The sequence below is a fragment of the Zychaea mexicana genome, assembly GCF_025766255.1.
Source record: "Zychaea mexicana strain RSA 1403 chromosome Unknown BDB00scaffold_26, whole genome shotgun sequence".
In the NCBI taxonomy this organism is placed as follows: domain Eukaryota; kingdom Fungi; phylum Mucoromycota; class Mucoromycetes; order Mucorales; family Lichtheimiaceae; genus Zychaea; species Zychaea mexicana.
This window is the reverse complement of record NW_026516689.1, coordinates 63,084-88,027: the sequence shown is the minus strand read 5'-3', so window position 1 is coordinate 88,027 and position 24,944 is coordinate 63,084. Positions and strand designations below refer to the sequence as shown.

The following is a 24,944-nucleotide window of genomic DNA, read 5'->3' as shown; positions in this document are numbered from 1 at the left end:
CTTGACACGTAACCCTGGTCAGGATGAACTCCGTATTGTTTGCTTACAATTGAAAAGGATGCATTAACATTGTTCAATCAAGGGGGATAGGTAGTAGGAGGAAGAACAAGAGGTTTGCTAGAGCTTTCCCCTTTTGATTCTTAGCAATAATAGCAGTTGCAATTATTGCGTCAAGTGTATGGAACGGACGTTATTAACGTCACATGTTCATTGCTCTCAATGATAGACGTGCTGAAATCCTTCGCACGCGCGCAACTCCGGCTAAAATTACCTTTTTCTTGCAAAGCTTGCAATCAGTAATCGATCCTCTCTCTCTCTCTATTTCCGATATATGCTTTTATCTTTTCTAGGACGATGCCAGGGTGGCAGGTGGCACGAAAGTGTGCACTTGAATGAAGCCGTGAATTCTATCTCCAAAAAAGACATTTACAACCAGTTGCTTCTTTAAATTCACTTTCTCTAGTACGGCAATGCTAGCGGAACCACGACATTTACAAACTAACTTTGTGCAAGCAGAACACCCAAAACGTGAACGCGAGCGCGAAAGAGACGCGTCGAATGGGCAAAGCTTGGGCTGGCTAATTATCAGCTCAGCAGACAATTGCTTACGACTTTGACGACACACTTACAATGATAAGAACCATCCAAATCTAGAGCCGTGACTATTAGGACATTCCTTGGCATTTTAAAGCTATGCGCAGTCTAGATTTTTCCAATGGCTCAGCAAATGCATTATGAAGCATCAAGACATACACACTCGCACACCGCAGATGTTAGCAACCCACCTTTATGCAAGAAGCGAAGAACGAGGCGGCAGAGCTCGCTGAGAAGGATATGATTCGAGACGTGATAAGAGTACCAGCTCTGGCGTAAAAGTCTTCTGCGCGACAAGGAAGCGCTTAACGGGGAAGCAGCATAAATGTAATTTTTTGAGGACACTTACTGGCAGGCAATCATCGGGCACCCAGTCATGGAAAACTTTACGTCGGGCTCGCCAGACTCATAGACATACATTGGTAGTCTCACAGAATGATACTCTGAAAACCACTTTTATGTCTTCACTGGAATTCTATGACCGAAATGGCATCATCCGTGGATAGTTAATCTTCAATAGTCATGGCGTTTCGCTTGCGATAAGGAACCAATGAACTCTCAAAGTATCTCAGACAAAGATTTATGCACTCTGTTCATAGTGTTAGCAGCCACCACAGTACGTGTCCATTAATGCAAAACTTTAGCTTTTTATAGCATCTTTACATCTGACGATGCATTTAATGGAAATAGGTCGATTTGCCGCAAGACAAATATCCCAGCTTATTAAAATGGCTCGATTGGTGCATCATGCATGCATGCATGCAGTCAGCAGCATGATATTTGCTCATCCATCTGTCATGTAGGTGGCAATGTGAATGCTGTTGAACCGCTTCACGTATATAAGCAATTGATCAGACAATGTTTTCAGTCTTTTTCGACTGGCTCGCATCAACCGCTGCAACTCCTAACAAAAGCTCAGGAACGAGAACTGCTCGTTAACTAGTACGTTGCTCTGATAAGATGTCACTACCGCAAGCCATGTACACAATGGTTAAGATGGAAGAGCCATCAATATCTGCTTCTAAAAGGTCAGTTTATCAAATCTACCATAATCTGTCAATCGTCACAAACTGTCAGCAAAATACTGGCTTTGTTATTCTATCTTCGTATAACGAACGACCGACGGTGCCTCAAAGATATCCGGTCGACATCACGTGAGTCAGATCAATGATGTGTTGACCTGGCTGATGCTGCAATACAGTATGTATTCTTTTTAGTTTAGTGTGATGGACGTTTAAAAGAGAGATACTATGCAACCAATGAACATAGTCAAATCGCTTCACACTTCCTTAGCACTGAACATATCCGCAATAAAAAGCAATCATAAAAACTAATAGAATACGAGACAACATATGGCCACACGCTCTATAGTGCTGACTGCTACTGGTCCATTAACGATCGATGTTTGACCAGCGTAGCGAAACCGCCATCATTCGCTCTATCAAACGCAACATATAGCGACGACGACCGAGTACAAATTCGTATCATATTGTTGCTTGAAGCGTCTGAACCTCATGTCACCCAAGCTGGCACGCTTTAAATCATATAAAATGCGCTTTTGGATGCTATAAATTCAAGGGCATTGCATCAAGGGCTCTTTACTATGCAGCAGTCGATCATTCAGTATCATTGTTTAGACTTCATTGGCTCTTCCAACTTTGGTTTCACCGCGCATAAATAAAGCTAGGACATTGGATAGGATCTGCCGCTTCATGGCTTTTTATTGGAGCATATAGACTCTTCATTGTAGGCCCGCCGGGTGCCGGTGGGGAGGGTGTATAGTAGGAGAAGCGCAAAGGCAAGCAACTTTCCTCCTTCCGAACTCAACAATGGCACCCACGAAAGCTTCTGGTGCGTTAAACACGCTTATTTTTATACTGAATAGTGGATGGATAGATGGATGGATAGATGGATGGCAGGGATACGGGATGATGATGAGCTGGAGAAGCCAAAAAAAAAAAAAAACTGGAGACTAATGACGATGTTTTCATACATGTCTTAAAAACGTACGAATTTTCACGAACTATACGAATCTATCTACGACACTATAAAATTCCGATTCAACAATAACAACAACAACAATAATAATAATAAATAACAACAATAAATAACAACAGCATCTGCCAGCAAGGCTGCCGCTGCCAAGAAGGCCGCTTTGAAGGGCGTCCGTGGCAAATCGGTCCGTAAGGTCCGTACCTCGACCCATTTCCACTTGCCAAAGACCTTGCGTTTGGCCCGCAAGCCCAAGTATGCTCGCAAGTCGGTACCTCACTTGCCCCGCATGGACCAATACCGTGTCGTTCGCAACCCCTTGAACACCGAAACCGCCATGAAGAAGATTGAGGAGCACAACACCTTGACCTTCATTGTCGATGTCAAGGCCAACAAGCACCAAATCAAGGATGCTGTCAAGCGTCTCTATGATGTTGAGGCTTTGAAGGTCAATACCCTCATTAGGTAATTAACCCTCTTTTTTTTGTTGGGTTATGGGTGTTGGGCTTTTGGCTGCATGTAAATTTTGAAGAAAGGATGGAGATACACATGAGAATGGTATATGCTTATTGTGATATGATTGATGTGCATGCAGACCCGACGGCAAGAAGAAGGCTTACGTCCGTTTGACTGCTGATGTCGATGCTTTGGATGTTGCCAACAAGGTATGTAAAGGAGAGAGTTGGCTATGTGTATGATCATTAGAAGCCGCATGAACCTAATTTGTTGCTATTTTTTCCTTCCTTATCAACAGATTGGCTTGATCTAAAGTCCCTTTTTTTCACATTCTTGTAAAAAAAAACAATAAAAAGGATGGGGGTTTTCTCAGTGCCATATAAAGCAGAGAGAGGTGAAGGACAAAGCCAGTTTGACACATGAAATAGCAGTGGTTGAATGCGCGGAACGTAAGCAGTAATATTGTATCTCGGAAAAGGACAACACATGACCAGCTAGCACAAAAGGAAAACAAAGAGTAAACAACAACGGATGGTGATGGTGAGGAGGAGAACCCTGTTTTGTTCCAAGTTTTTGACAATGACAATGAGATAACAGCCCTCCTTTTCGCTCTTTTCTTCTTTTCCTCACTTCTTGTCTTGCTTTTTTGCACTTTCCCGCCTACATCCAATGAAGAAGTGGGGCTGGTCGTGGTTATTACTTGTATTTCTATGCTCCCTGCGAGCCTGTCATCTATATTGGCTATCCACAGCCGACTTGCGAGCAGCACGGAGCGGATTTCCGTGGCATCGTTTTCACCAACCTGCTACGCCTGAACCAAGCCCACTCTCACCCGACAATGACACTACTGTGATCGACGCAACTCCATCCAATCTATTCTACTTTGCACAGGTAGGCCAACGAACGAATAGACAACCACCTCCTCTTTTATGTGTTCCTGATGTATATATGGCTACATGTAAAAAAAAAAAAAGATTTCTGATCTGCACTTGTCCAAATACCGAGCAAGAGGACACACTCTTCATTTTCTCCACTTTGTCCGCTCCATCCTTCCGATCGTCAAGTAAACTATCCTTCCTCAACTCCTATGACCACGAGTAGTTTCATCATCATCGTGCATGAACCTGAAAAGAGTTAATGGAGTATAACTATTTTTGTATATAAAAAAAAAAGACCAAACTTTGTTGTTGTCACAGGAGACCTGACGGATGCCAAAGATAGCCGCCTAATCACATCACAACAGTACCGAGAAGAATGGCAAGTATATCGCCAGACGATAGAGCAAGGCGCCAAAGACATGCCTTGGTATGACATGCGTGGGAACCATGATTGCTTTGATCTGCCATCCTGGCAGTCGCATGTCAACTACTATCGGACGCATGGCAAAAGTGCCGAACAAATGGAAGCAGGCCAAGGTATCTACGCATGGCAGCACACTCCGTCGTACGGCAAATACCGTTTTGTAGCAATTGATGCCTGGTAAAATATGGATACATATTTTCATATGCCATCACTTTCTCTGTTGTTGTTACGGAGCATGCACAAAACATTAAACAATAACAAAACCCACATAGTCCGAAACGAGGGCCTTCCCGACCCTTCAACTTCTTTGGTTATCTCACCTCCAAAACAATGGATCGACTTGCAGATGCTCTCCAACCGGATTCACACTATAATCACACGTTCGTTGTAAGTATGGTATCTTTTTCAATCTTGTGCCACCAAGAGGGGTAAAGTGAGAGGTTATGCGTGCTTCATGTTTGACGTGTAACTTACATATACTTGATAGTTTTCACATTATCCGACAACCACCATGGTCTTTGGTGTTTCAAGTAAAGGTCACGGGTTCCGTGACCTTGCCAAATTGTACAGCGTCTATTTCTGTGGTCATCTGCATCGCCTCACTGCAGGTACGGCTCACACATATAACCCACTAGAGGAAGCGGGAAAAGCGAGATAAGCTCCAACTGATCTGACTGGATATGTGTCTCGCCTAGGTCTTGGTGAAGTGCTCAAGTGGTATGACCCAAACGGCCATTCTTTGGAGTTAGAACTAGGCGACATGATGGTCCACGGTGTTTATCGTATTGTTGCGGTCGATCATGACCTGATTTCCTTTGTCGATGTGGAGCTGCCTCGAAAGCAATTTGCGCTACACCCTACTGTCCCGCTTCAACCGAACGGCCACATTCTGTGGCCAGCCACTATCCACCCAGCACCTATTGTTCTGATCACCAATCCTAAGGATGCACGCTATGCGCTCCCACGTAAAGAACCGCTCCATCGAATCCAGCAGAGCCAATATATTCGGTTCTTGGTTTTCAGTGAAGCTGCACCACAGGACCTGCAGGTATCCATTATGATCGACGGCCAGCTTCATCCTGTGGCTGCTACACCAGCACATAAGTCAGCTTCATCACTAGCTACAGCTAATGTTAAACCCCATAATCAGTCATCGCCGCTCTGGATCGCACCTTGGGATCCCAGCCAATTCAACCAGGCGCGCATACACACTATTGAAATTCGAGTGACCGCACCCGATGGCCAGGTGGGCAAATCATCCAGCGTGTTTAGACTCGACAGCCATCGGGTCAAAATAGCCGGCGGGCCGGGTGAGTTCATCATCTCATCAAACATGGCTATCGAGGTAAGTGTTTTCCAGTCTATTGCACTAGCTATCTCGTAGTTACACCGTGATGCGATTTATTAAATGTATGTTGCTTTTAACAACTCTCTCACTTTTGTATGAACTTTATATACTCCATCGAATGACTACTAGCTCCAAGGTGTCACGTTGTTTGCCATTGCAGTCATGCTCCTCGTGCTGGTGCTGCCAAAATTCTATGATGACGAAAATGGCATGATCAGTAGACGTCTTTTGGAACGTATACACCGTCTCGAACATGAACAACTTGAAGAAGATGACCAACAGCAACACGAACAACAACGACGAGGAAGAATTACAAGAAGAAAATCGAATCTACGTCGGCAAGTGTACATCTGGACGCTGCGGTTCTTACAGTTACCACACGACCAACCGAGTTGTTGGTTTGCTAGCATGCTTTTTATACTGTCGCTCATCACGTTGCCATGGTTTCGGGCCGAGTTTATCCCGTCTGCTCCGCCAGACGAACGCTTCGGAACATTTTATTTGTGGGGCTTGAAATTTGCAGACGAGTGGATCCCGATTGCGGACACTTGGATGTTTGCGGCGGAGCAGGTCTGGCTCAACATTGTCGTGTTTGTTATTTTGTTTGCATGGCGTTCTGTGGACAACTTGGCGTCCTCGCCGTCATCCACATCATCACCGTCCGTGCATGCTACTGCTGTCAACGACGTTGAAGATGTAGCTTCTACTTTGTCCCTACAAAAGCAATCACAACGACGACAGCGTCAACAACAGAAACAACAAAGATTTTCTACTAGCAGACGTCAATTGCATGAATATCCATGGTTCAAGGGCCTCGAGGTTGTATACTGGCTATGGCGCGTATCCGAGTTGATGGCATTGGCAGCATTCTATGGTGGTGCGTCAGCACTCATGTATAACATCTTGGTTGTGTGGCTTTCGTTCGTCGGCTATAATCTTGCGTGGGGCAAGGGAGGCATGTTTAACCAAAAGCGCCGATCGCCATTTCCGAAACTTGCAGAATGTCCGTGCAACCAGCAGCAGCACAACAACAACAAGATCACCATAAGCCAAGACCAGGGCGAACAAGAGCAAGAAGGCGTCAATGTTTACCCTGATAATACCAGCATTCATCATATCCTCAAGGCCACGGATGACATGATGATGGTGCAAGGCAGTAGTACGAGCAATCCAAACAGCAGCGGTGGCGAATCGAGTAGTGGCAGCAGCAGTAGTAGCAGTGGTGGGAGTGCGTCAACTACTCCCTTCAACGGGAGCCCACGATCCTCAGCCAAGAGCCGGAAACGAAGTTTAAGAAGGACCTAAAAAGAACATGAAAAAAAAGCCCATGTTTTTCTCCGCTCTAATAAAAAAAAAAAGTAGTTATCCAAGTCCCTGTCTGGGTGTTTTACATCATTTTTCTTTCTAGCCTTCTTGTCGCACATCATTTTTCAGTAATTACACTTCTTTTTCCTCTTCTTTATTCCATATATGGTGGTCGAATACCAAGACGAGCCGCTCAAACGATCACGATGGGCCGTTATCCGATGGTTTCGTCTGGATCGTTTCCAACCTGAACGCGCCGTTACATCGTATTGGATGTCGTCGAAAGCTTTGCTGTTCATTCGGATACCGACGACTCTATACTCGACCATCATTATGTGGGGCTCGATCGGCAACTCATCAATACAAAACGAATTCCAGCGCTATTTCGCCCATTTCACTCAATTGACATTTATCGGTCTACACGCATACCTCGTCGTACGTCGTCACTAGTCTGTTGTTTGCCGATTATGCATTATAATTACAAACAAACAAAGAATTTACGCCCGCTATATTGACAGGTAGTGGGTTACTCATCATTCTACAAAAATGTTCTTCTGGTATCTAGACCGCCCTTTATCACCATGTCCGCTACCTTATGACACCACAACCTCATCAACCTCGCTCGTTCTTTAATCAGCCATCCGTTCTCAACTACTTGTTTTTATATTTGTATCATAGCATTGTAGTATTCAAGTAAGTAAGGGCCCAGAAGGAAAATAATTTGTTTCACCGATACCACTATACAACCCCTGGTCACTCCCCTTTGTCTCACATCACACTCACACGTATGGTTTCTGCTCATTATTGCAGCATTATTACGCCAATCGTATATTGTAAGTTGACGATGAAAGTAAAAGGAAACAAAATTGCACATTGCTAAACAGTGTATCATCCTCGAACTATGATAGGGTGCGCATTGTCACCTGTCGCCTCGTCGGGTAAGGAAACCAACCAATAAATTACAGATACCACAAAAAACGTGATGATCTCTGGTACTGATTGATTGTTACATAGTTGATGAGGAGGTTACGGGAATGAACGAACCGCCATTACAATGGTGGATCAATACGTCATTTCATGGTGTCTCGTTTGTTCTGATGATGACGGAGGTTGTGTTTACCCGAATGACGCTATATGTCAATATGGTGCTCCTAGTATTCATCAATGTTGTTTTGTACATGTTTTTAACGTTCATCATATTTGCCACGTAAGTTTCTATTCTATATACACAAATTTGACGTGCATCTTGTAACATGATTTATACTTACCAAGTGGTTACCAACTTTAAACGTCTTGCCTGTATCGTTGCTATGCTTTTTTATCGTATTTTTTTTTACGGAAATGTCGATAATAGGACCGGCTGGTGGGTGTATGGCTTTCTGGATTGGAGCCAGGGCGGTATAACAGCGGCTTGGTACATTGGTGTTGGTGCAGCATTTATCGTTGTCTATTTTGTACAATTCCTATTCCATATGCTCCGCGACTGGGTAGCCAGGAAACTGGGTCGAAATCCGCGGAAGCCCGAAATGCGACAAGCTAACGACGAAGAAGCAGGCCAATTTGAATTTAGAGATAGTGGCATTGCAACGCATTCGGAGCCACAGCGCTATTAATAATACAGTTATAGATAAATTAACCCCCCAACCCCTCATGTCTTCCTTTTATCAGTTGTACTTTTACGTTTACTTTCTGATTGGCCCCGTTTTCTAAGCTTTCGTACTCCCTCAAAGAGTTATCTTATCAGTGAAATTCGCGTACGAACGATTCAAGATTAGATATCTCTCTCTCTCTCTTTCTCTCGCTCTCCACTTTTTTCTTGTTCTACTAGCAATTACAAATATAATCATATCAGACATTACATAAAATATGTCCAAAGGTGGTCGACATCGTATATTTACAGAAGAACAGCGCAAGGATCGAAATCGGTTGGCACAAGCTGCGTTTCGTGCGCGGAGGTCAGAGTATACACATACACTTGAGCAAACTGTTGTTGGGCTTGAAAGCATCGTCAAGGAACTACAGGACAGTAATCGACAAACGAGCACCAGAGCCGACGCAGCCGAAGCTCGTTGTCAATTGCTCAAGGATCGATTGCGACATCTACATGAGCAACTTCACGCGGCACTTTTAGAAAATCAGCGGTTGTCGTCTGCTCAAGGTAAGCGAGAGAGTAATAGTTATACCCGGATTTAGAGTACTTATCAGCTAATCCAATTACTATGTATAGTTACAGCATCTTTACCGTCCCCTTCCTCAGTGTCGACATGCTCGTCGTCGTCATCGTCGTCGTCCTCTCTGATTGACCCTACAGAGGCAATTTCTACATGGCTTGGCAAGTGTTTCTTTGCTAACGCTATCTTATATATATAGTTGCACACATAAAGCACATTGATCCTAGTTATTTGCTTTTCTGGCTTTTCTTTTTATAGATTCCCGTTCTTCTTATTAGGTTAAAAAAGATCAATTGTGTCTTTAATTTTCCAACTCGTCAAACTCTCTCTCTATCCTCACCTCTTGATCTTCCCTTCCCTCATCCAACCATACTCTGTGTACATAATAACCGATAGTGTAAACTGTGTCTTTAAACTTGTAGCGAAACTAACCAATACATGTCTCTATTTTCCAAAGAAAAATCGATATAAATATTATATAGACCATATGAAGAATTTTACATATTTATAATATGTATATAATATGTATAAGAAAAAAATGTACAACAAGACTACTTTTAAAAGATATAAATGTCTAACTAGTCTTGGAAATGCCATAGCGTCCGCTGTTGGTGATTGTGATTGTGTTCAGATGAAGATGATGTAGGATGTGGAGGAGGGGGAGGCATAGCGTTATATAAGATGTTTGAAGCGGATGTCGTAGGGGGCTGTGGCTGTGGTTGTGGATGTGATTGTGATACTGCCGCTGCTGCTGCAGCGGCGGCATACTTGCCCAAAAGTAGATCGTTTGGGTTGTGTAATTGTATGAATTGATCCGCGTTATTTTTTCGTGCTGTCGCTAGACTAGGTGACATTAACCCACCCTGAACTGTCACGGGGTCCATAATGATCGACGCATGCAGTGTTGCTTGTGAAGAAGGTGATGATGACGATGAGGATTGCAAAATTGGCGTTGGTGCTGGTGCACCCCAGTCTTGTTGTTGCTGATGTGGCTGATGAGAATGATTATGATTATGATTATGGTTATGATGCTGCTGCTGTTGTTGTTGCTGTTGTTGTTGGTTCATAGACATAACCACATAGTCTTCGTTATCTTCTTGTCGCGGTGGTGGCGGCCCAGACATTGGTGATGTAACTGATGGGTAAGGTGGATGCGTTCGTTGCTGCTGCTGCTGCTGCTGTCCAAGATACATTCGACTTAGCACGTCATCTGAGCTTGTCATGTCGTTTGGGGCCAACGGAATGATCGGCGTGGGTGTGGAAGGCGATGGCATAAGAAAAGATCCTGCTGCTTGTCGGCTATCAAAATGTTGTTGCTGCTGCTGCTGTTCGACGGGCGGTTGCGTAGTAGTAGTGGTGGCGTTGATAGTCGTTGGCACCGCTGCCGCTGCCGTGGCAGCACTGACAGTTGCCATTACCTCCTCGGGTATCTCGTAGCCATCGGTGCTACTGCCAAGCTGCTGTAAGAACTTGGCGCTGTTCGGAATGGTGGCATAACGTCGTAACTTGTGAATAGACAGGATAGATCGATCAAACATGGCCCACGACTGACGTGCAATGCCGACATCGCTGTGGTATAAGTGCCGGACATGCACTTTAATGGCAGATAGCAGGGAATGAACGATCAGGTCGTATTTCATGATGGAAGCCGGTCGCTCACACATAAAATGAACAAGCTGGGTAATACATGTTGCCATGATGCGTCGCTGAAACTGGTTGTATGCATTGTTGGGCGCTCGAAAAAGCTGGTCGAGAATGCATTGATTGAATACTAAATGGAGATGGATTACCATGGGTCGCGGTGCTGGTAGCCGCAATACGTCGTCGACAGACAAGGTAGAAGTGGGCGTCCATTGCAATTCGCGTGGTAAGTTGCGTACAAAATCGGAGAAATGGTTCTGAAAGGTTTCTATTTTCTCTTTTTCGCCGTTGCTGCCCGTACCCCCGCTTGTCATTAGATGCTCGTTGGCGTACATGAGTGCGTCTTCGCACATTTGGGCAAATTTGATCTTCTGCTTCAAGTTTTCAAGGATAAGTTGCTCTTCGGCGTCGTCGTCAGGTAAGCCATTCGGTAGGTCGACGAGTGCAAATTGTTTAGTAATCATCCACGGCCGTTCCCAGCCACCGCTTTGCACCTTGTCAAGACAGTAGCATGACCAAAACACGCGTTTTCGTAACTCAATTTCCTCGCGCGGCAACTCCTTGCTGATATTGGATTGGTTATGCAGGCCGAGTTCTAGACACATGCGATACGCCATGCCACTATACATCCACGAGCGACAGAACGGACTTCCGCTGCGGTGAGTTGACGGCGATGGTTCGTACAGGCTCATGTAACATAACGCGACAACGGTGCTGATTCGTGGCATGTCCATAAAGTCGTCGAGCAGCCGCTTTGCTCGATGGTAAAAAACTTCGGGTTTCGGTAATTCGGAATTGTCCAAGTAACGACTGGTCTGGGCATAGATTGCATTGAGCAGGAGTGGCGTGATAAAGGGACCCTTACATCGCAGCTGTTCAAAAAAATATCGTCGAGGAACAATCGGCATCACTTCATAGTTTTCGCGAAAGAATTGCTCAAGCATCTCCATTTGTAGTTCACGCGATGGCATCTCAATGGAACCCGTGTACCGGCTCGGCAATGGTGGTTCGGGCACCCATTTAAGAAAGCTGCCATACGGCTCTGCATCTGTAAATGTTTTGCCGGAATGCCTGTCATATAGACTGACTTTCCGCAATCCTTCGCCAAGAGATGCGAGCGTGTTGCTGGTACGCGATTCAAGTGGTGGACCACGTCGTTTGCTCCGTGCTGTATAACCGTCTTTTGTGTCTGCAAATAGGTAACACGACTCTGTTGCATTTTCCAGATTGTTGATCGTGTACTGATCCGTACCTGCGTTCGTACTACTCGACGTACTGTCAGAAGAATGTGGGTGCTGCTGATGCGAGTGCTGATGCTGATGCTGATGCTGATGCTGCTGGTGCTGGTGCTGTTGTTGTTGCTGTTGTTGTTGTAATGAGTGTACTGTATCCTCGGGCATTTCTTGATCGGGATCGAACGAGCCGTCTTTGTAAAACGTACATGGCCGATTACGTGCTAAAATGTTATCATTATTGACGATCAGCTATCATTATGCTTTTCAAAGGTGATCGAAGAGGGTAAGGAAAAACCACAGAACGCGTGCACGCGGCCCAATCCGTGACCCATTATGAAGTTCTCGCGATGTTTTTACCTTTGCACTACATACATGTATGATGGAGTTAGATACAAAAGTGGTGCCTTAGGAAAGGAAGAAAAATGGTCTGAAAAGTACCTGCATACATGGCCGTAAACCGTCGCACTAAAACAGAAAAATCATCTCAATTTAGTATACGAAGCACCCACACATCAGATTGGATCAACTGCTGTTATTACTATCAGAGAGAAGCAATGCGAAACATGTAGTTTAACGGTGCATACGATGTATGAAAAAGAAAGCCCGTTGCAACGAACAGATTGCAGCTAAATTCGAGGAATTGATCTGGAATTGCTTGAATCGGCAGCATTACCTTGATCTTTTTGGCACGACAGGTGTAGCAGGCTCTACCGACTTTGAGTCGCTTGTGCCTTGAGTCTTGCGGTGAGTCCATGTGGTTATAGAGATTGGGCTGCGGAAACGGGGAAGACTGTGCGGTGGTGTGTTGGTGGCACTAGTGAAGATGTGGAAAGTTTGATTGACAGGTTTAACGACGCTATTTTTTGAGTGGCGCAAGACAAATGAATAGGGGGTTGCAAGAGCGATTGAATAGCGAGACGGAGTGCGGAGGTTTGAGCAAGATGGGTGTGGTTGGATGAGCGGTTCCAACGGTCCAAGGTCGAAGAGAAAGAAAAAGAGCAGAAGGGAGAAAAGGAAACAAAAGAAAAAGAGCAGCGATTTTAAAAGTGTGAGAGTAATGGGAGAGAAGTCTAAATGAAGGCATCTTTCTTTTTGAATATAAATTACTCTTTTAGGAAGTTCGCATTTTGCAGTGGATGGACTAGGCCCTTGTAGCTGCTGCGATGCTGCTGTCTGTTGTTCTTATGATATGATATTGACAGAAAGCGGGATTCGACTAAAGAATGTTTTATTAGTAGCAGCCCAACTGAGCATGCTTGCACTCTTTCATATAGCGCTGGAGATAGAGAGAGAGAGAGAGAGAGAGAGAGAAAGAGAGAGAGGTCGGGAACACAAAAATAAAGGACCTCAATGGTCCGTGATCAGTAAGCTGCGGGTACCAGCCAACCTGACAAAACGCTCAGTATGCTTGCTAATTCCCTTGCTTCTTGTTCTTTCAAGAACCTTTTCCCCACCAATGGCAAATGGTAAAGACAACAAGGGAAGGGGCCCAAGCCAGGACTGGATCTGTCATGCCCACGCAGGTTTCATTTGTTTCACTATGTTATTATCAGATTGTTTCATGCAGCATGCATGCACGTTACCAAAGCGGTTAGTGATTTGAAGCAAGGCAGTAATGAACAGCAAAGGCGCGGGGAGGAGGGGAACGAATTGGCAATCTTATTATTATGAATGCGTTGTACTTATTAGTTCCGACAGCAGGAGATAAAGTGTGAATTATACATCAGACATTAGATTTATTGTACTTTCGATTGAGCGGAGCCAGGGGTTGTTATTGGAAAGTACTTGATAGAAGGGCGGCGAGTGTGACAGACTAGACTCCTTTCAAAACACGATATGATCTGTCACTCTACACACACACACACACACACACACACGCACACACACACAAAAGACGCAGAAGAGAGTCCGTCGTGTGCCAGTAGATCGCAGTGACAGTTTAAGGTTCGCACCTGTTGTCAAGTTGTATCTAGATCGAACATCTGGTCGCATGCTCTTTAAGGGCAATTAAAATGAGATCATCTCTCACAACAGCCCTTTTTTGAGTCATCGTCACTAGGAAATGTATAACAAGAGCAAGCGTCGCTGTGTTTCTTGGGCTCCGCTATATTCGCTAGTAGCAGAGTAAATGGGGGCTGTTGTATACGTGAGTTGGATTGCATCTAACGAAAGAAGGGGAGAGGCAAACAAGGTTTGGAGATAGATGGACGGATGCTGCACATCGTTTTAGACTTGAACAAGCCCGTTAGGAATGTGAAAACTTACGAATCTTTCCGTCCATCGTTTCCCAGCAACCTGCTTTATTTCCGAGAACTCCCCTCCAAACCCACCCTCCTCCGCCCTTTTTTCCACTCTCGAGCCACCGGCCAACGGACAGCCCCTTGTCATCTCGCTGTTGCTCCCCGCCGGGGTGTAGAGTATCGTCGTAGCAACCATTTCCTATCTCTGGGCTCTTCCTAATATAATGGCATGTCTCTTTCGCCGTTGCGGGTATACTCGTTTTTTCGCACACACACGAATAAAAATTGTAATGCAAATATGAAAAAAAGAACGTGTGACACAATACAGCAAACCTGGGAGGGGGCGAACAATGTGTAGTTAAGGGTGTACATGTGAATAATGAGTTATGCATGATTTTGAAAACTATACAAGGGTGCGTCGCACAAGCAAACAGTGGTAATATAGATCGTTCGCTTAAGCCATTAGCCGAATGCACATTCTGCGTGGTGCCGCGATCAACCCCCTCAAAAAATTTTAAATGAGGCTCTTTATCGTCTGGTCCTACTCCAGTCCTCCATCACTTCTTCTCACAGAATATACTCAAGCTATACAGCCGGGTAAACTGAATAACCCGGGAAGCATACTATCTGCTTGCATAATGAGCTAAAGCCAGAGTGTCCCCACACGTTATTAAGTGATTTGCTGGGAAAGCGCGGGATGATCAACGCGTGTTTCTTTCATCAATACCTAATGCAGAGATAACAGCAGTGATCACAGCCTAGAGGTCTTCTGTTTTGATTCCTCTGTCTCTGCAATCCACCTCAAGTGGAGCAACAATAGTAACAGATTCTACTTTGATTTTTTAGAAAAATAAACTACGCTTTTGTTTAGAAGAGAATTTGGGTGACGCCTTTGCTTTCCATTCATCGTATTTTTTTATTGCACGGACAATAGCATCGACAATATTTTAGATGTTATACTATTTTTTATTCGAGGCCATATGTCGTACTGACACACGATCTCAGTGAAAAGCACATGCTACCCTTCCACCACGTGGCATGTTAAATTTCTTCAAGGAAATTCGCCAAATTACGGCGTGTGTTAACTTCACCCACTTATATAAAGAAAAAAAAACGACATGCGAATGTGCAACAAGATACAGGCTAAATAAATATGCACACAACAATGTTACTACTGTATATCAGATCAGATATCATTACTGTCAGGTAAACTCTAAAGTTCAGCAAGCTTTTATATGTAGCACATCGTACTCTTGTATCGCAAAACAAAGAGTTAGAAAGTAGATTGTATTTCCCGTTGTTTTTCTACTTACCATGCTACTATATGCGCTTACTTATCTTTACATAGCTGAACTATTACAATAAGCTGTGTGTGAAACTCTGCATTTCCCGCTAACGTTCCGCTGTTTTCTAGACATGAAAAGATATATAGTACTAAAGTATTAAAGTTATTGTTTACTCACGCCAATCGTCCGTGAAACTTTTGTGAGCAATCACAAGAGCCTGTTGATGATCGCATTTAAACGAACTTCTTGTTGTGATTATTCCTTTCGTTTCTCTTCTTCCTGCACACTGTTGCTCTAGGAGATTTGGTTATATCCTTACTTCGGCGTACAGAGTACAATAGGAAATGTGGGTGATAATAATTCCAACACTACTTTCTGGCTAAAGCTGTACACATCCATGACTGTTTCCGCGTTGCATACATAGTACTATTGAGTCTCTTATAAACGATATCCGCTTAAGAACATACGGATTATTAACAGAAACCAATAATCGAACATGGTGATTAGCTGAGAAGACGCTAAGTAAAGTGCATTCGTTACGCCTCTTTTTCTGCTTTCACATTGCTTTGCTATCTACTATGACATATGAATGCAACATGTTGAGAAGACGACAGTCATCGGTGGTAGTTAAAGCGATGCGGTTGCTAGTTAGTAATTATTAAGACAGTATAAACGATGTGGTCTTCCTACTAACACTAAGGTAATAACTTTATGATAGCACACCTTATATAAATTAGAGATGGGCTGCTCTCGGAGACCTAAACTTGAAAATGAATACTACAACATAGTTGGAAAGCAGAGAGCATCAAAGCTGACAATGAGTCGAAGAGGTATATCAGCTTAAGAGAACCTTGATCATAGCTGGTTCCACTGCTTAAGAATCAAAGTAATAAGCTACAAAGGCTGACGATCGTATTAATCGTATATTCATTGGTGGCTGGTTATGTAGTGGGACACATCTAAATTTGAGCATTGTCGACCGCAACTCCATTCAGTAGTACTTTGTAAACAGAGCAATAGGTTTACTCCGTTTTTCAAAAGACTTGTAATGTATTGCCATAAAAAACTGTCGCGTATATAAATGTACGGGGATACATAGTTGGTGAGAAGTGTGTTTGCTTTAAAAAAAGTATATAAACAGTGTCGTTCTTGCGACGATGTCAGAAAAGGGGAAAAGTGGTGTATACATTCAAGCTCTCCACGGCTTATTTTATATATTAAAAATAATGCCTCTTGCACATGAAGCTCAATATATGGCCATTCAACAGTTGTTGACCTTTTCATCAGTGCAGTAGACCAATGGGTATTTTGAACTAGTTGCATGATGATCGGTATGGGGCTACTGTTTTTCCTTGGGCCTTCGAACAGTAAATATAGAAGTGAAGGGCTGGGTAAACGGCGACTGGAACGCGATACCTATCGGCTGCAATTTGCGCGCAAGCCAGGGCACAATACCAAAACTGCGAAGGGCGATAGTTTTTTTAGCCTTCGTGTCCTTCTAACCCACAGGCAAGCTTGTTTTCGATTCTTTCTATGTCAACTGCAATAAAAGGGAAATGTTCAACGTATACGTTGATGTTCTTTTGAAGCATTGTAACATTTCGTTCTTGACTTCCATATACAAGTCTTCGCTTCCTTTGACACAAAATGCGATCGTCCTGAAACCACAATAGCCGTCCGACGCCACGTAATCGTTTTCTCCACGCTGTCGCCAGGTAAGTCCGGATGAACAAAGAAGTCGAAAACCTTGTGAGACCTTTTACTTTGTAAAATAAGTTAGTACTGAACAACATGATCGAGGATACTCAAATATAGATTGATACCTTTTCTTCCTGCTTTTTTTCCAGATAGTCATCTTCCAAATCTCTTTTCCCAGGTAGGATAAACTCGATAACATCGGGTTCGCCTGAAGTTGACAATGTCTCTTCTCGGTCTACAAACGATTTTTTCTTGGTCTTTTTATCCTCCTTATCGAAAGTTTCAAACTTGGGTGGTAATCTTCTTCCTTCTGTTTCTTTTGGGCGCCCTTTTGTTTTTACGTTCTCTGGAAGAAGCAGGTAATCAAGCTTGATTGGAGAATATGTTCTATAACACTGCTAATCTCTGCAAGAAGGTCGAGCTTTTGTTGATTGATTCTAGTGAATCTACTGCTTGCTGTGATTTTTCTACAATGTCGTTTTGCGATCTTTGTACTTCGTCATCGCTACTACGAAGCTCGAGGAGATCTACAAAATAAACAAAAGCGTCAGTACTACTGGGGCTAAACATAATATAATGAATGTTGAATTTCAAATATACTGTACCTGTGTCATATTTTCAAGTGCATGATGTTGACAAGGTGAGCCATAGTTTATAATTAACTCGCACATACAGTTTTCCGGCAGTCTCCCCTGCTTTTTGCAGCTCATTTCTTATCTTGCTTAATGCAAAAAAAGACACTTTGCCAAACAATTCTTGCATCGCTTGCATTTCCAATCGGTCATATATTGGCTTGTTACTATTACTGTTCAGGAACTCTTTTTCTTCTTCTTGCACCTATTTACCGGCTTAGTATATGAGACACTGTTTCAAAACACAATAGATACATATTCTTTGAAAGTTACCGATTTTTCCATGACAGCGCTTATAGATTTGAAAGTACGGAACAAGCTACCAGTGGTTTGCATGGTGTTCTTGATTTGAAAATGAATGCCTTCAACGCGCGATGTTGAGCGAAGTCCAAGGTTCAGAAGGTTACCGGCGTAGGGGCCGCCCCACTTTTCCTTGAAAGTAAGATATCTTACCGGTAGTCAGTAATAAAATCTTGCTAACCAAACCTCTACCATTACCTGTCAAAATATGTTTTTAGCTTGAGCTCTTTTTTTTGCAGCAAGGTTAGCAACATATTCGGCTTCTTTTAATTTCATTTGCTCAGTCGATTCGTTGTCTTCTTTCTTTTCATCTTTTGGCTCTAAGGATTATTATGCTTAATATTCACAAGCACTTTCTTTTCCAGCTTGAGGGTAAACCATAATAAATTGGTTCTTAGATAATTATTTAAATGATAGCAATGAAACTTACTTTCTTTACTATTTGTTCTTGCAAATGCCAACGCTGCCTTTTCCGCCAACATATAGTAAGATTCTACAGCTTCGTCGAAACTTTCTTGGTCTCTATTGTATACTTATGTATCGATGCATCGTCGTACTCCGTCTGTCTCCGGGCTTTTGGCAGGGAAACAAACACCCATGTTGGTTCTGAGGTGCTGGGTTACATGCCATCCGCATAAAACATGTTGCGATTCTGGGAACGATTGTTCGATTGCTCCAATTAACGCCCTTTCTTCGTCCGTTATAAATATACCCACGTTTCCAGCTGGCCAGATGGTTTGCTTCAAAGTGTCGACTTCCCATTCATACGAAGCTGCTTTTTCATTGGCAACAAAAATGGATGCGACCAAGACATTGCGCAGAGCTTTAGCACCGAGGTTGCTGACAGCCACAACATTGATCGACGGCATTTTCGTGGTATTCGTTTGATATATAGCATCCATCGCTATTATTTCAGTGAATCTTCGAGCTTTCTCGACGGCAACAGGATGAGTAACAAAAATGGCGTCAAGAGATTTAGAGCTGCTGTCGACTCGATAACGAATGATGTAATCTCGTGCGACCAAGTTCTCGAATATGCGACTGAATTTGCCATGACGATCTTCGTCGAAAACCTGCTGTCGAAAGTTGTAAAGATCACGCAAGTTCATAATGATGCCGTCGTCGTTATTCTTCAATTGCTTCCGTGCTTGCAATGGCTTACTGCCACTATCTGTCATCGAAAGTATTTGCATCGACATTTCTTCGTCTGGCTTGCAGTTCACGGCGTAGTAATCGTCATTTTTGTCAAGTGGATGGTTATGTTCGTCGATTCTGCTTACGAATTTCACGACCCATTTGCCGCCATCGTTTACAGCAGCTCTCATAATCAAGGTACATCCAGTCTTGATAGTCGATCTTTGCCGTTGGCGCGTCTCTTTCGTAACGGAGTGAGAGTTTTTGTAATACCCGCCATGTGCGCAATGGAATGTTGCAGCTCTCGATAGCCAATGCATTAGCAGCGGTCTTTATCGATTGTTTTGACACGAATTGGCGCCCAAGAAGCTCTTGCATATAATCGTGATCCATTGTCATTGTCGATACTGGAATAGTACTTTGTGATTTATAAGTTACATAGGATTAAGAAATCAAAAGCTCATACATCCTTGTTGCAGACGTCTGTTAAAGTGTCGGCCCAGGTATTACTTACAAGCGCGAACGTGAGTGAGTGGATGACAATATTTACGATAACAAACAACAGGAGGTAGGACTCGAATATGTCAAAGATAAAACGATGAAAGATCAATTCCAGGATCCCGACTTTATATATTACATCGGAATAACTAGCGGTTTATATGTCTGCTTTACTTGATATATAATCATACTTCTATATCTAGTGTCGCTATTATGTTATTCATCGTCCAGGCCACTGGTAGTTCTAACAGCCGCACCGTAGGTTGGATATCGTCGTAACGGTCCACGCCGTTAAGATGTCTATGCTCAGAACTATATAGATCTTCACCAATATCCTACCTCGTATGTTGAATGTACGAAAGACTAAAGGTTATAAAGCTTTCTTCGCCTGGTTCGTCTGGTTCCTTTCATCCAAGTAGCTTTTTAGGTGGCTGGTGTTGTATCAGCACCGGTGGCTAAATGTTCCCGGACCCCCGCAAATCGCGATCCTGATAAATCGGTAAAGAGATTGTCAATCATCACGTTCATAAGCACATATATTTGGTGTCTAAGAATTGGCAAAAGTGCTATAAAGAATAAAACAAGGCAAGTTTTTACATATACGCCTTTCAAAATTTCCCCCAAGGGCACGGCGCGTCCCACCTACATATGTCATCCGATTGACTTCTTACATGATACATACGCGCTGTGCTTCTTATGGGCACGACATCACCCATCTGCTATATAATTAACACAAGAGCGTCAACTATGCTGCTCTGTGTAAAGTATCATATTTGTTATCAGAACTTGTCGTGCCCATATTAATTCCCAGATATGAAATATGCCTCATTGCTTTATCTAGCGAAAACTTGACCAAATGCTGGAAAATTGACGGAAGTGATAGGAAATATAGCAGCCTCCTTATATTATGTTCATAGTGACGGGGAGGATAACGATGACAATAATTGTTATTGGTGGGCGAGGAAGAATTGGAGAGTGGGCTGTTTCCGGATCACTTGTTTTTAAGGTTTTTATTTTACCTTCTCTAGTATTTGTGTGACTTGCTGCTGCCAGTCGCCAACCAACTCAAAAACCCATTTTCTCAGGTTTCCCAAAGAGCGGAGAGAAGCTTCTGGTTCCGTCAAATGCAAAAACCCAAAGTTTTAAAACCGTTCAACAGAACCGAAATCAAAGTCCTATTGCTGGAGGATGTAAATCAGACGGCCATCGATGCTTTTCAAGAACAGGGATATCAAGTAAGTATATTTTATTATGCTTACTATAGCAGCAGTATCAGCATTTTTCTATCAACAATCGCTGTAAAAAAGACTAAATTCAGCACGTTCGTCGTTTAGGTCGAAACCTTTACAAAGACGTTTGTAGGCCAGGAACTCATTGACAAGGTCCGAGACGTCCAAATTCTCGGTATCCGGTCCAAGACCAAAGTGACAGAGGAAGTACTGAATGAAGCTAAGGATCTACTAGCTATTGGCTGCTTTTGTATCGCCACCGAACAGGTTGACTTGAAAGCAGCTGCCACTAGAGGTGTAAGTTTCGATGATGACAAGCAGCGTCATACATACAGCAACAGTTTCCCTGCTTCGCACAAGCACACACAACTCACTACTTCAGTACCACCATCATCACCCATCACTATCTCAATTTGACAGAGTATTTCTCACGTATGCAAAATCTTTGTCTTTTTTAGATTGCAGTATATAATTCACCGTTCAAAAACTCGCATTCCGTGGCCGAGCTTGTCATTGGTGAAGTTATCTCACTGGCACGCCAGCTAGGCGATCGTAACCGAGAAATGCACAAGGGCATCTGGAACAAGGTTTCAAAAGGCTGTTTTGAAATCCGAGGCAAGATTCTCGGCATCGTCGGCTATGGCCATGTGGGCTCGCAGCTCTCTGTGCTTGCTGAAGCGTTGGGGATGCGGGTCTATTTCTACGACTTGCTGCAACTGATGCCGCTAGGCTCGGCGCGGCAGCTGGATACGCTGGAGGAACTATTGGCGGTGTCGGACTTTGTCACGCTACATGTACCTGAACAAGATGACACCAAAGGAATGATCGGCGTACGTGAAATATCACTTATGAAGCCGGGCTCGTTCGTGATTAATAATGGCCGTGGATCAACAATTCAATTACAAGCGCTGGTGGATGGATTACGATCCGGTCATTTGGCTGGCGCCGCCCTCGATGTATACCCCAAACAGCCGACGTCTAACGGACCCCATTTTACTGACTATCCCGACCTACTTGATTGTCCAAATGTCATCCTGACTCCACATGTTGCTGGAGCTACAGAGGAAGCACAGGAAAATATTGGTCTGGAGGTATCGTCTTCGCTTATACAGTTCGTTAATGATGGCATATCTTTGGGTGCAGTCAACTTTCCTCAGGTTGGGCTACGCGCGATCCGTGAAGATGATGCACATACTGCACGTGTGCTGCATGTTCATCAAAATATACCAGGCGTCCTTCGGGTGCGTTAATCTTATAATATAATAGTAAAAAAGAAGAAAGAGAAAAAGTCTGTTATTAGGTGTCCAGTGAATAACACAAAAGTACAAAACTTGATTAGGAGCTTAATAAGATTTTTACGGGCCTCAATGTCGAAAGACAATATTCTAATTCTAAGGGCGCTGTTGCCTATGTGATGGCTGATGTTGCCAATGTTTCGGCTGTGGAACTCCAAGCACTCTATGATGCAATTAGCGCTACAAGTGCGAATATTAGAACGCGAATCATGCATTAGCAACTGTATTATGTTTTTTTACAACCCACAATACCTGGTGTGTAATTCTAACAGGGATAATGTATCTTGTTTTGTAATGTTAAAAATGAGCACAACGCTTCTACCTCGGTTTTCTCGAGGATAAAGCTTTTGCTGTCAATGTCATATTGTAGATCGTCTTAATTGGTTGTTTTTACTGTCCTTTAATCCATTTGACAACAGCGTCGCGCGGTGATGGCGGGCATAAAATTTTAATGACTGATCAAGCGATGTAAGTAGCAGTATGGAATGTGGAAGCTTCAAGAATGCACGGTGATGTACTGCTGCTAGGAATAAAGCCAAAGTCGCAAAGGTCGAATCAACATATTGAGAACAATATGTTGTTGCTGTTGCCAATACAAGTTATAACTATCAAAATCACGTTGCTGTGTACAGCAAGGTAAGTCCGGCATGAATTACTGTTCATACGATGCTCCATGGTATCTGCATAATCCGGAAGCCATTGAAGCAGCTCCTGTGGTACAATGTGGTTTAAAAAGGCTCCCATCACCACGCTAGTGTCAGAGACGAGGTCATTGAAGAAACCGTCGTCGTATAATCCGTCCCAAAACCGAGGCCCATATGTTGCGGGATAGTGCTGGGATTCGCGTCTGGCAAACATTGTTCGACTGAGGACAAGAACATTGGAAAAATTGCACATTTGATCAGGCGAGAATAAAACCATGGGGTAAATGCTTTGTTGAAAGATATGCTGCTGTATATCTTCTTCGGGTAGTAGGTAGAAATATCTGTACGAAGAAGGATGACTGACGAAGCAAAAGCAACGTTTAGCACTGTTTTCATATGTTATGGGCACATCGCTCAAAAAAACAACGGTGTTATACTTTATGTACTGCTACATGGTCAAAGTCGGTAACACAAAGGCGATCATTTAAATGCCAAGTAGTAATATAGGCAGGCGACGTGCCTCTTCTCCTACCCATGATTCAGAAGTATCCTATTTATCTAGCAAACTTGACCATTATAGAAACTTCAGTGCATCTGTTTGAAGCCATCGGTTTAAACGGCCCCGCGTATAATATTTTGTGCATGTTAAGGTTACTGCGTCGACCCCGCAGCATTCAGCGAGCGAGGGGCGATGTTAAAAATGCTGCCCTGCTACTGCTTATTACAGAGCAAAATAAAGCGGTATAATAGGCACAACACTGTAGATATACTACTAGCTCACTTATGGTTGCGCAGTGCTTCATTGTAGCTCTCACATACTAGTAACAAGATAGATGGAGCTGAAAAAAAATTTTATATATGAATGCAATATCTGGATCCGATATGCAACCAAGACAGCCAATAAACACTAGGCACTTCCTTCCACTCTCTATACTTAGATTCCAACTTTATTCTTCGATATAAACAAGGGGACATAGCATATACATTCTTACTTTGCAACAGCAATGGAAAAGGGATGGGGAAGAGGAGAGTAAACTAGTTCATTTCATATTCGGAATCGTCGAGATTCAAGAACGTGTCGATGCATTTCTTGGTGTATACATGTCGCTTGATTCCGTCGCATCGCTTAAACTCCCTTTTGCAAAGGTAGCACTGGAATTCCGCTGGGCCATCGTGCGCGTTGGATTTCTTCAGATGGCGTCGATAGTCTCGTGCGCGGGAAAAGACAATGTCACAGGTTTGGCAACTTCTGACTTCAAGAGGTTCGTTACTTCCTTCTTCTCGTTGAGGTGACGGCGAGCTGGACGATTCACGTGAGCTCGACAAGGTATATGGATAGGTGCTTACGCTACGATTCTGCTGCAAGGTAATGGTAGTCGTGTTTGCTTCTGCTGCGTTGCTAGGGTGTGTGATAGACTGTTTACGGGCTCGACGACCTCTAAATGGTTGAGTAGTAGCATTTACTGAACTATCACTGCCTTGGTGTTGCTGTGAGATCGACAGTTGTGGCAGCGACAAATTGACTTTATGGATTACCGAAGAGGGCGACGATGATCTTGCAGTGTTGCACTTGCTGAAGTTCATCTTTGTAGTTCTGGGCATCTTTATTTTCGAATAGCGATGGGGCGACATTAGATATGGATATGTGGCGAGCAACTGGGTTCAAGAAGAGAAGATGGAGCGAGGAAGAGGTAAGGATAACTTGCCGAATAGAGTGTCAGCACTACCTATTATATATATAACGAGAAAGCATGATAAAACTAAGAGCAACTCATGATATTCTTATGGCGCGCCGCTCGGATGAACGAGGATAATGATCCTGCACAGAACTGATCCCCTCGTACTCTTTTGCTAATGTAGAGTATCATCGTCACTTTTTGCTCAGGATGGGGTTATGTAGATAAAAGAGTACGTATACTTCCTGCTTCGCTATTGGGGGTTTGG

At 43.5% G+C, this 24,944-nt stretch overlaps 10 protein-coding genes across 10 annotated transcripts; 7 read left to right on the top strand and 3 right to left on the bottom strand.

Annotated features, from left to right (window-relative positions):
• Positions 1–2,722: 2,722 nt before the first annotated feature.
• BDB00DRAFT_761496 (ribosomal protein L23/L15e core domain-containing protein) lies at positions 2,723–3,284 on the top strand (the record flags this gene model as incomplete). Its single annotated transcript, XM_053119273.1, has 2 exons — positions 2,723–3,051; positions 3,182–3,284. Coding segments are annotated over 2 exons (432 nt in total), but the record flags the coding sequence as incomplete, so codon positions are not given.
• Positions 3,285–3,711: 427 nt separating this feature from the next.
• BDB00DRAFT_761488 (Metallo-dependent phosphatase-like protein) lies at positions 3,712–5,728 on the top strand (the record flags this gene model as incomplete). Its single annotated transcript, XM_053119271.1, has 6 exons — positions 3,712–3,933; positions 4,017–4,105; positions 4,216–4,521; positions 4,617–4,731; positions 4,832–4,865; positions 5,040–5,728. The coding sequence occupies 6 exons, from the start codon at positions 3,712–3,714 to the stop codon at positions 5,726–5,728; spliced, it is 1,455 nt and encodes a 484-aa protein (XP_052980865.1).
• Positions 5,729–5,764: 36 nt separating this feature from the next.
• BDB00DRAFT_295993 (uncharacterized protein) lies at positions 5,765–7,076 on the top strand. The gene has a single exon (XM_053116829.1). It carries the CDS (start codon positions 5,855–5,857, stop codon positions 6,995–6,997), a length of 1,143 nt encoding a protein of 380 aa, XP_052980864.1. The 5' UTR covers positions 5,765–5,854; the 3' UTR covers positions 6,998–7,076.
• Position 7,077: 1 nt separating this feature from the next.
• Positions 7,078–8,801, top strand: BDB00DRAFT_817451 (uncharacterized protein). Its single transcript, XM_053123068.1, has 6 exons — positions 7,078–7,432; positions 7,563–7,690; positions 7,808–7,830; positions 7,906–7,935; positions 8,012–8,204; positions 8,352–8,801. Exons 1-6 carry the CDS (start codon positions 7,163–7,165, stop codon positions 8,608–8,610), a joined length of 903 nt encoding a protein of 300 aa, XP_052980863.1. The 5' UTR covers positions 7,078–7,162; the 3' UTR covers positions 8,611–8,801.
• Positions 8,738–9,557, top strand: BDB00DRAFT_295775 (uncharacterized protein). Its single transcript, XM_053116828.1, has 2 exons — positions 8,738–9,155; positions 9,225–9,557. The coding sequence occupies exons 1-2, from the start codon at positions 8,864–8,866 to the stop codon at positions 9,365–9,367; spliced, it is 435 nt and encodes a 144-aa protein (XP_052980862.1). The 5' UTR covers positions 8,738–8,863; the 3' UTR covers positions 9,368–9,557.
• Positions 9,558–11,177: 1,620 nt separating this feature from the next.
• Positions 11,178–12,209, bottom strand: BDB00DRAFT_761474 (fungal-specific transcription factor domain-containing protein; the record flags this gene model as incomplete). The annotated part of the gene is made up of 1 exon (XM_053119269.1): positions 11,178–12,209. A coding segment is annotated over one exon (1,032 nt), but the record flags the coding sequence as incomplete, so codon positions are not given.
• A 419-nt stretch (positions 12,210–12,628) lies between these two features.
• Positions 12,629–13,431, bottom strand: BDB00DRAFT_817438 (uncharacterized protein). Its single transcript, XM_053123067.1, has 2 exons — positions 12,922–13,431; positions 12,629–12,788 (listed from the first exon to the last, which is right to left on the bottom strand). The coding sequence occupies exons 1-2, from the start codon at positions 13,126–13,128 to the stop codon at positions 12,714–12,716; spliced, it is 282 nt and encodes a 93-aa protein (XP_052980860.1). The 5' UTR covers positions 13,129–13,431; the 3' UTR covers positions 12,629–12,713.
• Positions 13,432–16,817: 3,386 nt separating this feature from the next.
• Positions 16,818–17,135, top strand: BDB00DRAFT_817434 (uncharacterized protein). Its single transcript, XM_053123066.1, has one exon. The coding sequence runs from the start codon at positions 16,892–16,894 to the stop codon at positions 17,117–17,119; it is 228 nt and encodes a 75-aa protein (XP_052980859.1). The 5' UTR covers positions 16,818–16,891; the 3' UTR covers positions 17,120–17,135.
• Positions 17,136–20,886: 3,751 nt separating this feature from the next.
• Positions 20,887–22,902, top strand: BDB00DRAFT_817429 (uncharacterized protein). Its single transcript, XM_053123065.1, has 4 exons — positions 20,887–21,067; positions 21,167–21,358; positions 21,520–22,302; positions 22,401–22,902. Exons 1-4 carry the CDS (start codon positions 20,957–20,959, stop codon positions 22,572–22,574), a joined length of 1,260 nt encoding a protein of 419 aa, XP_052980858.1. The 5' UTR covers positions 20,887–20,956; the 3' UTR covers positions 22,575–22,902.
• On the bottom strand, positions 22,747–24,584 carry BDB00DRAFT_871152 (uncharacterized protein; the record flags this gene model as incomplete). Its single annotated transcript, XM_053126793.1, has 3 exons — positions 22,747–22,811; positions 23,013–23,341; positions 24,076–24,584. 3 exons carry the CDS (start codon positions 24,582–24,584, stop codon positions 22,747–22,749), a joined length of 903 nt encoding a protein of 300 aa, XP_052980857.1.
• Positions 24,585–24,944: the final 360 nt, after the last annotated feature.